This window comes from Diceros bicornis, chromosome 7 (assembly GCF_020826845.1).
Source record: "Diceros bicornis minor isolate mBicDic1 chromosome 7, mDicBic1.mat.cur, whole genome shotgun sequence".
Taxonomy (NCBI): domain Eukaryota; kingdom Metazoa; phylum Chordata; class Mammalia; order Perissodactyla; family Rhinocerotidae; genus Diceros; species Diceros bicornis.
Genome location: NC_080746.1, coordinates 43,213,511 through 43,230,082, shown reverse-complemented (window position 1 = coordinate 43,230,082; position 16,572 = coordinate 43,213,511). Strand labels below are relative to the sequence as shown.

Here is a 16,572-nt window from a genome sequence, read left to right as displayed (position 1 = left end):
ATTTACTTTGTGATTTTTCCAATTCTTAGGTTTAGTAGGTCTTAATTCATCTAGACATATTAAACTGCATCATTTCCTTCTGATTTTATGGTTGTATTCTTCACATTTAACTGTTTATTTATCTGGAATTTATGTTGGCATTTAAATATATTTTATATTGAATATAAACTGAATTAAATTTAAATTGTTCAATTAGATTATAAATATTTTGTATTTACTTGATTAAAACAAATATATTTTTGTATTAAATATAAATTAAATTTAATCATTTGATAATTTCCTTATTTGCCATCGAATATGCTTTTTTTACAAGTAGCCTCAAATCATTTATTGAAATACATAGAAGGATTTGATTTACTCAAGTAAATATAGCGGACAATATGTAAATTGAAATATGAGAAATCACGGTGATAGACTCAAATAATCAGAAATGAAATTCCGTCTCTATTGGACTTTAAAAACTTTTCAGTTTTCCAAAGCAAAGTTATGTTTTATAAACTCTCCTCTCAGATGAGTAAAAGGCATTAAACTTGCTGGTCAATGTAGGCCATAGAGTAAGATGGAGATATACAGTACTGTCTCTCAGACTAGAAAAGTAACTTTAGTATATATATTCATTTATTTTTCTTTATGTATAAAATTCCTATTTGATACTTTATTTGTGAGCTAGAAAACCACTCTATGCCTATTCACCCAGACATCTTTCTCCTCTAACTGCACAGCAGATCTCCAGTAGTGGTACTGCCTTTCGCAATATGGAATAAATTGTGGTTCTGAGATTGTCCCAAGAGATTAATGAGAAATAAATGTCTTTATTGAGGAAGTCTATAAGAAAATGTTTCATTGTTAATCTTCATGCATTGTCTTTCCAATTTCGTAAACCACGACCAGCTAAATTTGGCCTAGGTATCATCTTTCATGAAGTTGCTGTCCGAAACGTAAGTAGTATCTTTATCCTTTTCATGCCACTACAATTTGGTAAATGATTGTACTTAATCGCCATTAAATATCCAAATCAATGTCAAATTTATCTGGCATGTTTCCTTTGCATGAAGTTAGTTAATTCTTATAATTTTTTAATCACGCTCAACAATAAATATGTAACTACAATTAGGTAGTACACATCTTACAACTATACTAGGCAGAAATAAACAATAAGCAAATTATAAGATGCATATAAAAGAATAAACAATAATTCAGAATTTTAGGGCTGGAAGCTACAGTAGGAAGTATCTAATTCAACTCTATCACCATGCAGAAGAGAGAAGAGGAAAAAAGTGAAATTCATTAGCATACTAAGAAATACTCTACCACTCAAATGACAATATCAAACATGTATTGATTACTGATTATATGCTGGGCACTGTCTGAAGTGCTTTACAGGTACTAGCTCTTTTAATCCTTAGAGCAACCCTATGAGATAGATACTGCTTATTGCCCATTTTATAGATTAAGAAACTTAAGAACAGAGAGCTTTAATAATTTGCCCAAAGTCATATTCTACGTAAGTGGGAGAACCATGTAGGAACGCAGACAATCTGTCTCCCAAATTTGTGCTCCTGACTATCATTGTACTACCTCTTACGAATGACAGTTACATTAAATGTGTTGCCAAAATATGTTCTTTTTGTGTGTGTGTGAGGAAGATCAGCCCTGAGCTAACATCCGTGCCAATCCTCCTCTTCTTGCTGAGGAAGATTGGGCCTGAGGTAACATTTGTGCCCATCTTCCTCCACTTTATATGGGAGGCCGTCACAGCACGGCCTGACATGCGGTGCATTGGTGCGCGCCCGAGATCCAAACCTGGGTCTCCAGCAGTGGAGCACGTGCATGTAACCAACTGCTATGCCACAGGGCCGGCCCTCAAAATATGTTCTTAAACCATGGAATTATATAAAATGTTTTTGGGGGGTGCTTATTGCATGCTTACAATTTAACCGAAGGTTCACAAAGCTTTTAAGTATTGTGTGAGTTTTTATCCATCTTTTAGAACGGTCTTGTTTACCTTGTCCCAAGTCTCACGTATCACCTACAATATTATCCAACTCTCTATCACTGACGTCATAAAAAACCTGTTACAAATCCCATTACAAAGGCACCACTGAAGTCTTAGTACTGAGCAGAGCTCTCCTTTGCCAAACACATAATCTCCCAGATGCAGCCCCACCTGCATACTGCTCATTATTCACAAATATGATTGGTTGCTGTGGACTCAGCACACTGGTAGGAACTGGAGCCACCATAATGAATAAGACTTAGTCTCCAAGGAGCTCATAGTCCTGTAGGGGATATCAGGGAGCAGGAGGACATCTGGAAGTCTTCCCAGAAGAGATGAAATCTAAAGGATAAGAGGGGGAGTCCTGTCTTTTTTGAAGGTAAAGGTCCACATGACACAGCTGTTACAATGAGAAAAAATTCAGGTTGTGATCTATGGGTGGGTTAATGCCCTTCCAATCCATCTATGTTCAGGCCAGAATGCTTTGTAAAATGCAAAACTTACCATATTCTTACCCTGCTTAACTTTACAAGTGTTTTTATAAACTACAGGAAGACAGTGACATTCCTTAGGATATCTTCCCAAGCCTTACATGCGGCATCTGGTGCTTAATGTATAGATCCTTCTCCCCACAAACTCCTTGGATTCTGGTAACACTGAGTTCTTTGTAGTTCTTTAACATATCAATTCTTTCTTCTTTCTATTCTTTTGTGTAACATAATTCCTTTGCCATTGGGAATATAAATGAGTAAAACCACCATGAAACAGTTTGGCATTGCCCGCTAAAATTGAAAATGCACAAATTTTACAACCCAGATATTCCATTTATATGTAGATACTGTCAGGAAAGAGAATATCTTGATATTTGCATTGGGAGACATGCTCACTGGAGCAAAATACAGCAAACATTCTAAACACCCTCCAGCAAAAAAATGAGTAAGTACATTCCATTATGTGCCAGTTATCCAAGTCATTGCTTCTCTACTCCAAATTGATTCTTCATTATCTGCTCTTTGTAATTGGATCTGGACCCTTTAAATTTTTCTTTTTTTTTTGCCAAGGGATGTGATATTCAACTTTGTGAGTACAAAGCATTGGAGAGACATTGCAAGAAGGTATTTTCCTTCCTGGTTCCCATGTGCTCATCGGCAGGCTCCTGCCTGCAAATGACTTCTCCAGCACCTGGCTCCTGCAGTTTACCAGGCTTCACCAGTGCCCCCACCCCGTAGTGCAGGCTGCTGCTATAGCACTGGATTCTTGCAGGTCATGGTGGTCAATCGAACCCAGCAGCCAGGAGCTTCTTCCAAAACTGCCCTTGGATGGTTTTGTAGTGAAGTGCCTCTGGCAAGACACTTCCCAATACACAGCTTCGCACAGTGGCCTAGAGTGCAAGTTTCTGGAGCTGAGATTTGCAGCAAGTTCTGCTAATACAGCACTACAGTGACTTGTCATTCAGTGAGGCCCATGGAGGGGCGGGGGGATGACATGGACTTCACTGGCTGTTCCATCTCAGCCCTAGGGACAGTGACTGCTCCTTATATGTGCTATTCTTTTACCCTTCCCTTTACCTTTCACTAGACAATACCTCATTGCTCCAAAGCTATTATAACTAATCATTCTTTATATTAACTTTCTTGTTTATGTTTCTGTGTGGTTTCTCTGTCTCACCTGGATGCTGACTAATGTTATATTCACACAAGTGAATGCTCTGTGTCAGTGAAATCCAGTGAGCTACAGCCACAATGACACAAAGATGAACCTTCAAAGGTAAGGGAAAAAATCAAGTCCTAGAAAAATACACATAGTATAATTTTATTTATAAAAAGTTCAAAAAACACACAAAGCCAAAAACATGTAAAGGATAAGCCATATGTGGTAAAATTATAAATAACAGGACACAATATCATAAAATTCAAGAAAGCGAGTATCTCTGGAGGAAGAGGAAGAAGGCACAAGGTCAGCAGTACATGGGGGATCCAAAGATACGGGTAAAGTTTCTTTATTAATCTGGTTACGGGCGAGGTTTACCAATGTTCATTTCTTTATTACAGACGGTCCCTGACTTACAATAGTTCAACTTACAATTTTTCATCTTTATGATGGTGTGAAAGGGATACACATATTCTATAGAAACCATACTTCAAATTTTGAATTTTGATCTTTTCCCAGACTAGGGATCTGTAGTACGATGCTCTCTCATGATGCTGGACAGGGGCAGAGAGCCGCAGCTCCCAGTCAGCCATGTGACCATGAGGGTAAACAACCGATACACTTATACCATTCTGTACCCACACAACCATTCTGTTTGTCACTTTGAGTACAGTATTCAATAGATTACAGGAGATATTCAACACTTTATTATAAAATAGGCTTTATGTTAGATGATTTTGCCCAAATATAGGCTGATGTAAGTGTTCTGAGTGCGCTTAAGGTAGGTTAGATGATTTTGCCCAACTGTAGGCTAATGTAAGTATTCTGAGCACATTTATGGTAAGATAGGCTAAGCTATGATGTTCAGTAGGTTAGGTGTATTAATTGCCTTTTCAACTTACCATATTTTCAATTTACGATGGGCTTATTAGGACGTGATCCCAATGTAAGTCTAGGAAGAACTATATTTTTCACTGTACATATATGTTATATATACCTTGTGGTATAAATGAAATATTTGCTAATTTAAAGAAAAGCAATTATCCCCTATGGTATAGAGTGATTATATTTACTTTGCAGTGTGATTAAACTAGAGTTGACCAACTAGTGTGCTAAGATAGCGATCCCCTCAGCCTTGGATGGCTAGGCAGGGCCTAAGGCCTCTGGCTTGGAGCAGCCCTGTCCATTTTCCATGTGTTCTATAACAAACTGATGTTTTCTATGTGTGCAATAACAGGCGTAGGTTCGGAAGTGCTCAATTAGACTTGATTCCCTGATAATCCCACATAAGAGTTTTAAAATATTAGGCTGGTCTCCTTAATTTTAAAACTTAGTTCAACTTCAGAATAACCTCCTATAATTATAGAATAAAACTCATCCATTTTCATTTTTTAATCCACAGGGAAGAGAAAAAAGAACACTAAGATATACATATATATACGCACAACTTTATTTTTTACTTTATCAGTGCACCCATCATGATTCTTTCTGAGTGATATACCATACCAAATCAATATGGGTTCTCTGAAGAACCCTCTTAGGCTACTTCTTTCAGAGTCCCTGCTGCAGCCTGCACTGTGAAGGCTGCAATAGAAATCTGTCTCTTCACTTCTCCCCACGCCTTAGAAGGATCCACTTTGCTTTCAATATCAAACAGAGCATCATAGATCCCTGGGAACGACTCCCCTGCATACTTGTTGTGGCTGCTTGGAGCATAGATGACATGCCTGTTGATAAAAATAGTTTGCTGTCTATTAGTTGCCCAAATGATATATACAAGAGAAAAATAGGAGCACTCTACAATCCCTGGATCACATAATTCTGATTTTATGATTTGAATAAGCCACTTGTCAACTAAACTTCCAAGTTCCATCATCTCCAAAGACTACTCTATGAAATATGTGTTAAGTAATTATATTTTGACTTTAAACAGATGACTCAAAGTGGTTCAGAGCAACAAAAATAACAATAGCCAGAACAGCTTGTCACCTACTATGGATCATGTTTGATATTAAAGAATTTGAGTATAAGTTTTCTAATCCTTGAAAGCAAGCTCTACAAAGTTGACATTAGCATTTCAAAGAGGAGGAAATTGAAGTCTGAGGGATTCAGTGATCAGTCTCAGGCACATAGCAAATAGGTGCTGACTTTTCACTATACCACTCTACTCCCAGAAACCTAGCACAATTGTGACTATAAAGTCCTCCTGTGACCAGCCAACCTACTATTGTGTTTTTCTCCTCTTTAAAAAAGAAATCGTTAGAATGGCTAGCTTAAAGCATGAAGAATCATTAAAACCAGTTTTGTAATGTTTAGCGTGACCTAGGCAGAAGGTGGTGTTTCATTGAAGGAGCTAAGCCAGTTCATGTAATGCCCTGGAAGGAAAGGACAGGTGCAAAGCAAAGAGATAAAGAAGGACAGAGGACAGTCATGCTGCTGTTGGCAAACCAATCACCTTGTTTGGATGACGCCCTTACAGCAAATTCCCATCCTTTGATGATCCCCAAACAGAAAGATGGGGCCACTGCTGGCTGGTCAATGATCTAGTTTGTCCTGTAAACTTAGTAAGATCAACCAGGGGATAGTTGGTGTTTATCAGAAATAATTACAACTGTCAAAAATTAGAAAAAAACCTAAATGTCAACATCACGAGAGAGAGTAAATAAATATATATTTATTATATATTATATATGATATACATATATTTATTATGTCTTATGTATGTACATAAACACAAAGGTTTTTAAAATGCGAGAGGGCCTAAAATTATATATACCAAAATATAAACATGACTTTATATCTGACTGATAGAATTGGGGAGATTTTTATTTTCTACTTGTGACTTCCTGGATCATCTAAATTTCATACAAGGAACATATATTCTTTTATAAGCAGAAAAAAAAAAAGAAACTAAAAAGAAAAATATGTAGCAGTCATATTACATTATGGGAAGAAATAATATTTATCATTTACTACATGTATTTTGAAATTTTCCATTTGCTTGCAAGAAATTAAGTATATTTTTTCCACAGTGCAAAAAATAAGAAAAAAATGATACTATAATAGAGTCATATTTTTTTCCTTACCTATAGAAAAGTCTGTCAGGTAATCCTAAAGGATCAATAAATGCTCGTTCCAGAAACATCAGTCGATCATTCATAATTCTCAGTAATATGGGGCTAAACAAGGAAATGAATACAGTTATAGCTTCAGGAAAATGTGTACACTACCCAGCAAACTAAAAATTCAGCACAAAACTAAACTAGCTAATATATTTTAAATTCTTATAATATGCAAAACATGAAAATAGATTACCTAGTTACATTTTAAAAATCCTATAAAATACTATTCTGTTGAGGCTTATAAAACCACGGAAACAGTTATAAGTGCCAATGGAAAAAAATGGTAATAACTTTTATTTATATTAAAATAATAATTGATTGATAAACCTAGGTATTTAAATATAGGTTGCCTTTTTTCGTCTTAGGTATCCTAATTACCTACTCATTGAAGTAATTTCAATACTGAAATGGGATAGTCTGTTAATGTTTAGTAGGAAATCATACATATTTACCAAATGACAGCTAATGGTATTTTTATTATTAAAGATAAACCTATCATCATGAACATAAGAGGTGGTGTTCACTTCATCCTGTCAACAATATTTGAATTCCTGCTATGTACCAGACACTCCTGCTTTCACAGAGCTCACAGTCTAAAGGGGGAGGGAAGTGTTATTGTAATAAGAATGACAATTTTTATTTGAAATAAAAATTAAATAAAAATTTATCAACAAGTCTTGAATAGTTCAACAAATTAATTCTGTTATAATTTAATTAACTAATGAGAAATAATCAATACAATAAGGAATAATAAATTACTTTATTTAAAAATTTAATTATTTCAATTTTGTTATATTTTATTTTAATAACAGCTACTATTTACTGATTGATTCCTATGTGCCAATTACTATTCTGAATGTTTATACAATATGTTATTTTTAATCTTCAGAGCAATCCTAGAAGTTAAGCAGGATAAGAGCCCATTCCATGGATGAGATAACTAAGACACAGTAGTTAAATAACTTGCCCAAGTTCACAACTAGAAAGTTTTAGAGTAACGTAAGAACTCAGTACTATTCTTTCCACTGCACTATACTGAGAAAAGGAAAATAAGAATAAGTAAAGGCCCCACAATTTGGATTTGAGCTATTTTCAACATTCACTTATTTAGCATCAAGAACTCAGGTTTTGTGATAGTATAAAGGTAGACTTTATCTGTGAGCAGTTCACATAAAATAGTAGACAAGACAAGTGAATGAAACATAATTTCAATAGGATGCTACAGGTTTCTGAGCCAAATCCATAAAGCATTGCTTACAAACAAAAAATTCACCTAGACACACACACACTCTCAGATGTTCTTGTACACAGCAGGTTCAATTTGAAGTATCCCTGGGAGGTAATGCTCAGAGCACCAGAGTTAAGTTAATGGGATCTTTTCACTCCAGAAGGATGCTGGCCTGCCTAGGGAGACTGGAGGATGATAGGTCTTGAGGTCCACTGCTACATGAGCATGAAGGTACTAGGGAGTGAACTCTCTGTATTCTTTGATGGGTCAAGGGATTGATTCAAGAAAAGCAGGATTCAAGAAGTATCTCTTCCTCAGATTTCACAGTTTGGGTTGAGAAATTCAACATCTAGTTTAATTTACATTAGCCAGAATTTATTAGTATTATATGAGATGCACTGCTCCACGTGTTTTGGGATTTGAAAACATAATATAGAGTCACAAACTGTACCTTAACTATCGTTTAGAGCAGATAAGACAAATACAGAAGTACTCAAGGAAGTGAAAGCCAAGTGTCCTCGATAACCGTACCAACCCATGAGGCAGTTTGCCAGAGGGAGGAAATAGCATTTTTTTCAAGGATAGAAAATCAATTTCATAGAATATACGGTGTTTGGGATGTCCTTAAAATTTATTTATCATTATGGATTTTTTTCCCAAATGTAAAAAGTTTGGAAAAGATTGTAAAGTATAAGAAAAGAAATCCCCGTATTCACCCCAGGATTACACAATTATGCTAACTGGTTTATTGTAAGTTTTTCTCTATGTTCAATAAAAATGTAATTAAAATATGTTTACTATTTTCTATCCTTCTTGTTTGTCACATTTTATTATAAATATTATATTTCCTTTATAATCATCAATTTTAAGATTTAAAAAATGTTCAAATTGGTGGACATCTAATTTTTTTAGTAGTTTCACTCCTCTTAGTGAGTGAATTTCACTCGTCTTAGGTTATTAAGATTGGTTTGAATTATTTAGTGTTATAATTCATATCTTTCTCTGAGAAGCTTTTTTTTCCTTCCGAACTTGAGACTCTTTCATGAAGAAAAAAATCCAAGAAATGGAAATACTATGGCAAAGTGTAAGAACTCTGTGATGGCTCTCGAAACTGTAGAATATGTATTTATGCTTTTCCAAAGGTTAAAAAATTCACAATGCTATCAGAAAAGCATGAGAGCATCTGCTTCAGTGTACTGTCTGTAGCAATGTGTACAACCAAGTTTTGAATCATTACTGACTTGATATGAAAATAGTTTACCATTATTTTCCTCTGTATTTTTGAATTAGTGAATCTGAATATTTTTTATATCTGTTTCTGTACAGGTGGTATCTTCTTTTTGAATTATCTTGTCCATTGCCAATATTTCCAACTTTGTTCTTTTGGATTTTCTCATTAATTTTCAAAAAATATTTTTATAATGTTCATATTACCACTTGCTTGTATTTTCTGGAAAAGATGTTTCCCAGTCTTTTATCATTGCTTTTAATTATTAGTTTTCATATTATTAACCATTTTGATATTCTCAAATCTGATCGCATTATCATTTCCCTGTTGCTTCTAAACTTGGAATCTTACTTCCAAGAGATTTCAATTTTTGTTAAAGAATTCTTCCACACCTGTTGCTTATCTTTGCACACAATGTGAAGCAAGATTCTGAATTCACTTTATCAGTTGCTAAAAGAGCTTATACAATGTTATTGCTGAAAGAAATTGCTGAAAGAACACCTTTTTTTCTCCAAGGATTTTTGATGTATCCTTCATTACAAATACATCCTTATAATCATGTATTTGCTGTCTATTTTTAGACTGTTTGCTCTTATTTTTCTATGTATCTTGCTTCAGTCCTGTTAGAAAACAAAATTCAACCCAGTAAATGTGCAGATTTAATTGGCTTTATTAAGCTGTTCCTGAATCAGGCAGCGTCTCATCCGGCAAGTAGAAACGCCTCTACTGATGATGGAAGGTTTTTTTTTTTTTTAAAGATGCTAGATCTTTTATTTATTTATTTATTTGTTTTTGTGAGGAAGATCAGCCCTGAGCTAACATCCATACCAATCCTCCTCTTTTTCCTGAGGAAGACAGGCCCTGAGCTAACATCTGTGCTCATCTTCCTCCACTTTATGTGGGACGCCGCCAAAGCATGGCCTGACAAGCAGTGTGTCGGTGAACGCCAGGGATGTGAACCCGGACCGCCAGCAGCAGAGAGCGTGCTCTTAACCGCTACGCCACAGGGCGGGCCCCAGATCTTTTTTTTTTTTAATATGAATGTTTTATTTTATTATTATTATTATTTTTTAGGAAGATTGGCCCTGAGCTAACATCTATTGCCAATCTTCCTCTTTTTCTTTTTTTTTTCCCCAAAGCCCCAGTACATAGCTGCATATCCTAGTTGTAGGTCCTTCTAGTCCCTCTATGGGGGACACTGCCTCAGCATGGCTTGACGTGTGGTGAGTATGTCCGCACCCAGGATCCAAACGGGCTAACCACTACTACACCAGGCAGTCTCCATGGAAGGTTTTTATAGGAAGACAGGTGGGGCAAGGGAGCTATTAGCAAAAGAAAAGTAAAGATTGCGGCCGGCCCCATGGCGTAGCGGTTCAGTGCACGCGCTTCGGATCCCCTGTGTGCACCTATGCACCGCTGTGGCGGCCTCCCACATCAAGTAGAGGAAGATGGGCACGGATGTTAGCTCAGGGCCAGTCTTCCTCAGCAAAAAGAAGAGGATTGGCATAGATGTTAGTTCAGGGCTGATCTTCCTCACAAAAAAAAATAAATAAATAAATAAAAGAAAAGAAAGGATTATTTTTAGGCCAGGACTTGTCCAAAGTGAAAGGCAAATTGTCTTCATCAGGCAAATTGCCCCTTCTTCTGGGGGATGGGGAGGGCCCAAGTGACAGATTACCTTACTGGTACTTGACCAGAAAATTCCAGATGACATTTCTGGGAGAGGTTGAAATTGCAATGAGATCAGTTATCAAGTCTAGATTTGGTATCAAGGGCTTTAGCACAAGTAATGCCATTTTGACCCTGTGGTTTTCTTTTTAACCGTCCCCAAGGATTTAATATTTGTATCATCATAATGTTTAATATACAGCACATGTTCATCCTAAAATTCTACTTTTAAAAAACTTTCTCTAATATTCTCACATTATTTTTCTCTTATCTTAAAATTCTGTTCTAATTATGTTTTACTTTTGTGATTTTACACAGAATGAATCCTAAAGGCTTAACATTTGAAAAAAAAAAATAATGGCTTTATAATATTTGCCATTCTGGATAAACAGAATTTTGCCAGGTGGAAGTGGAAACGGGGAACTCTTTGTGGGGGTAATGGCATTAGGAAGAGGGAGAAGGAAGGTGTGCTCTGGAATGAGAGAGTCTGGTTGAAGTACTGTGTACAGGTATTGAAAGAACAACAGATAAAGCTGGAAAAAGCTGGGGCCACACAGTGGAGGACCTTCAATGCTAAGGCAGGAATTTTCTAACTAATCAGTTGGTGGTAAAGGAGGCACCAGCATTTCTCAACAGCACAACTGCAATTCAGAATGTCAGAAATAGGTCTGAGAGCTAGGGCAGCCCTGTGGAGAATGTGTTAGAGTAGAGACAGAAAACAACAAAAAAATATTCCAAAGATATTTCAACAACAAAGAGGTCAACTAGTATTTCTTTTACATTATATCTTTTATATGCATAACTTATATATGTAGAGCATACTTGTTTTTGTCCGAGTCTTGGAGTCTCTCACTGAACTTAGAAGCAATTTCTGTAAAATTCTTCACTGCAGAAAAAAGTGAATCTGAAATAGAAATGAGGCCCAAATAGCATCATTCCATAGTTTAAGCAAAGGGAACAATATAAGATGTTCTCTATTGCATTTTACAAAGTATTTATATTTTGTATATTACAAGATGAGCATCGATGAAATGAAAAATACATTTATAGAGGTAAATAAAATATTTGATCACGTGGAATAGCAATAAATAATAAATTGACCTAAGGTAGGTCACTACAATTTAGAGATTAACAGAAACATACAGATAATGAATTTTGAAAGAGGAAGTGTAGCATACCAAATGACACACTGTATGTTTTCATTTCTTGTGGATGTTGCAGTGAAATAGTATAGATTTTGTCAGCATACTTTCTTAAAACTACAGTATAATCTCGACAGTCAAAAGGGAGCACTATGGAATTGGCTAGTTCAAATACCATCCCTCCTCGAACCTGGGCCACAGAGAGGTGATACTTAAAAGTTGCATCATAAAACTTTTCCACCAATTCATATGTTTCATAGACACTGTGATACAGTGGATAGCTGCTGAAATTGTGTATTGCCTAGAAAAGAAATAAAATATATCTCTTGTAAGATAGCTTATAATAAAATGCATAGTACTGTACTCACTATTAATATTAGTAAGACTGTTTTAGTCGGTACCTCAATAAAAAAAAGTGCCTTAATAAACCACTTACTAAAGAGTTAGTAGTATAATATTAAACCCCACACAGGTTTTTACTAATTAAAAAATATGTGGTTGCTGGCCCAGTGGCGTAGTGGTTAAGTTTATGTGCTCCACTTCGGCGGCCCAGGGTTTGCAGGTTCAGATCCCTGACGCCGACCTACACACCGCTCATCAAGCCATGCTGTGGTGGCGTCTCATATACAAAGTAGAGGACTGGCACAGATGTTAGCTCAGGGACCATCTTCCTAAAGCAAAAAAGAGGAAGATTGGCAACAGATGTTACCTCAAGCAAAAAAAGAGGAAGATTGGCAACAGATGTTAGCTCTGGGCCAAACTTCCTCACCAAAATAAAAAAAATGTGTATATAACATAAATGATATTAAAAAAATTATTTTGGAAAGACTTAATAGTCTTGCCTTTAAGAATACAGGAGATGTGGAAATGTTTCTGAAACAAAGACAAGATAATGATACATTTGAGTAAAAATAATTTAAGACAGAAAATTGTTAGAGGCAAGTAAATAAGCATTATACAATATTACAAAAGATAATGCTACAAATTGTTTAATGGCTGAAATTCCCTGGATGACTAATTCTCTGACAAGAGTGAAGAGTCTGAGCAGTGAGGGTTTCAGGAGTGGGTCCAAAATCTCACTAAGGAAAGAGAAGGAATGCTTAGACAGCTATAAGTAACCAAGAACATACACAAAAGGCAAGAGGGAAGAGCTTTTCAAACTGTGAATTGCTGATTTACACCTTTTGCCTATTTTTTTAACTGCTTATTTTTCTTTACTGGTATAAAAGAACACTTTATATAGTGGTGTGTTGAAGAGACTGGGCCTCTGGAATCAGACTGCCAGAGTTTGAATCCAGCCAGGCCTCAGGACTTATTACCAAATAACTTTAGGTGGTTATTAACCCAAAGGTTATTAGCTTTTCTTCGTTGTAGTTTTCTCATAAGTAAAATGTAGATAATATTAACATCTACCCTCATCACCATCCCCATCTAACTCTGCCTAACTTCCTGCCCCAGTGGTAAGAGAATGAAGATTTCCTGTCTGGGGAGAATAATTAGCCCAAGAGAAAAGACCTACAGATTCTTAATGTTGGTTGCCTCGCAATGAAGCAACTAGAACAGGCATTCTCCATCCCTATCCTGTGAAGCTTCCCATTCGAGAAGTGCCACCCTTGTGTACAGGGCTTCAGTCAACTTTTCATGCTCTCACTCCTAAAGAAAACAGATTGCCAAAGACAACCAGGCATTGGAAGAAAGCCTTTAACTTGAAAGATACAGACCAAGCACACAAACTAAAATAAAATCAACTCACAGTAAGGAGGTAGTGCAGGGAATGGAGGAAAACTTAAAAAGGATTTCAAGGAAAAATAAAAGATAAAGAAAGATATTCCAGAAAGTAGAAACGGACACAGATAGTGTAGTATAAATGACATTTTCAGACATGCAAAGTCTTCAGATTTCATTCACCCTTTTCAAGAAGTCCCTGAAGGATGTGCTCCAAAAAAAGTAGAGAGTAAATAAGAAAAGGAAGACACAAAATCCAGGAAACAGGAGATCTAAAACAGGAGAGAAATGAAGGTTCTCCCAGATTTCTCAGTCAAGGCAAATTTCACAAGCAAGAGCTGTGCCACAGGCAGAGAGAACAATCAGAGAGCCCAGAGGAGCAGAAGAGCCCAATGGGGGATTGAAATCTGCCAGATCACCTGATGTGTTTGAATATACTAAGAGTTCGAGGTGAGTCAGTTATGGATACATGGAGGAAAAAAAAGGTGTTCAAATCAACGAGTGGAGAACAACTATATACCGAGAAAACTCGATGAGGGAAAGTATTTGGGAGTTGGGAGAAGAAGCAGCGATAAGAGAACTGAATGCCTATCTTCCCTAGTAAGAAGTAAATGGATACTACACAAAAATGAAAAATAAAGAAATAGCAGCATAAGCGTACTATTTATAAACATGCAGACAGATATCAGGGGAAATAATTAAAAAGTTGAAAGAAGTTTAGTCTGCTGAACAGAATCAGGGAGAAGCATGGAGGTAGGATAAGGGACCAGTTTTTCATTTAAAACACATAGAACCACATGACATTTTATGAACAATGCACCTGTGTTATTTTGATAAAAAAAAAATTGTAAAATTGTCATTATCATCAGCAGCAACAACAAAAAGAAAAGAATCATGACTTGCATATGTGTTCATTGTTTATTGTGACATTTGTTGTTATAACTTTCATATCTAATGACTGGAGATGTAATGAGATAAAAATCCAAACATTTGCAGGTCTTGATACTGATTAGTTTTGAATGACAACGAGTAGAGCGGAGACAAAGACAATTCCTACATTTCTAGTTAAAGTAACGGGGTGAATGCAATGTCCCCGAGGGAAACAGAAAATATGTTTAAGGGAACACACGGAAGTTCATGTTACAAGGCTCGGATTCCAGATGCAGGAGCTCTCCCATGCAGTAGTAGCACCACCTCTTCAAACTCCTATATTCGCTAGCACTTCAGTGACTTTTTAATTCAGAATTATCTGTTTAGCTAAAATATATTCATAAATAATCTTGAAGAACTTACTGACAGACTTACCCAATTTTTCGTATATCGTGCTCTGCCTGAGGCAATCCCAAGTCTTTGGAAGAACACCTCAAAATCATTACCAGATCCCAACTTGCTAATCCTTTCAGGGATAAAATACAGGATTATTTGAGTAATTTCTTCACTGAGTACAGAGTAAAGATAAGTTAAACTCCATTCTTACTCTTATAAATATAATATCAGATGTATAGCCTTAGACAAGCAGCAAAAGAAAAAAAAATTGAGAGGAATACCAATTCTGATCACAAAGTATCTACTTCCATAAGACTATTTTGGATAGGGGTGACCATCGTTCTTTGGGTTCCTGGACCCCAAACATGTTGTGGGGGAAGGGGTATTTCCCTACACAAACAATAAGAAATTCTCTGGGACACCATTTGCGTGTCCTACAATTCAACTCAGTTCTGACACTGTTTACCCAGAGATAGCATCAAATTTCACAGTTTAAGGGTTCAGTCCTATAAGACTGCCACGCCCACCCCCAGAAGCCAATCACAAGCCCAGATTGTTATCAGTGCTTCTGACCAACTGGCTATAAATCAGAGGTTTTCAGGATCCCCTCCTTGGGTTCGATTAATTTGCTAGAGCAGCTCACAGGACTCAGAGAACTACCTTGCTTACTAGGTCACTGGTTTATTATAAAAGGATAGAACTCAGGAACAGCCAGATGGAAGAGATGCACAGGGCAAGGTATGGAGAAAGGGCACGGAGCTTCCATGCCTTTTCCACGTGTACCAGCCACTCTCCCCAAATCTCCACGTGTTCACCAACCCGGAAGCTCTCCGAACCCCGTCCTTTTGGGTTTTTATGGAGGCTTCATTACACAATCATGATCAATTAAATCATTGGCCATTAGTGACTGGTTCAACTCCCTGGCCTTCTCCCCTCCCTGGAGGTTCAGGGGTGGGACTGAAATTTGCAACCCTCTAATCACCTGCTTGGTTCTCCTAGCAACCAGCCCCCATCCTTAGGTGCATCCAAAAGTCGCTTCGTTACAAGTGAAGCAAAAAACACCTTATCATCCCTGTATGCCATGCCACTAAGACAAGGCTTAAAAACAGCAGATGCTAAATAAATTTGACAATACACGATTTAAAAGCACGATTCAAAAGCAGAGGTACAAAAATCATAAGTACTGCCTTTATTTTCTGATACAGTAATTGTATGCTTATAAAAATATTTGTAAGTAATGAAGTATTTCACTCAGACATCAACAAATATGCTAAACTCTCAAAACTCAACTGTTTTCATGCATACAGGCTACAACTACAGTTGTAGGTGATGCTAATGTCAATGAAAACAAAAACGAAAATAGGAATGTTTAGAAAAGAAAAGAATAGTGACGTGGTACTGGCTTTAAAGGGACTTTCAAGAATATCAGTAAACCAAAATAATTGAAGCATATGGTCCCAGTACATGACTTCACAGACAGATCAGTGATCAGTGGAAAATATGGTTCTATTTATACACACACATGTAATGTAATACATACAAATTAG

At 36.4% G+C, this 16,572-nt stretch overlaps 1 protein-coding gene across 1 annotated transcript; it reads right to left on the bottom strand.

The window, feature by feature from the left end:
- Positions 1-5,183: 5,183 nt before the first annotated feature.
- On the bottom strand, positions 5,184-16,108 carry LOC131408993 (putative N-acetylated-alpha-linked acidic dipeptidase). Its single transcript, XM_058546212.1, has 6 exons — positions 16,008-16,108; positions 15,065-15,197; positions 12,071-12,335; positions 11,715-11,796; positions 6,733-6,825; positions 5,184-5,373 (listed from the first exon to the last, which is right to left on the bottom strand). The coding sequence occupies exons 1-6, from the start codon at positions 16,106-16,108 to the stop codon at positions 5,184-5,186; spliced, it is 864 nt and encodes a 287-aa protein (XP_058402195.1).
- Between the last annotated feature and the right edge of the window lie 464 nt (positions 16,109-16,572).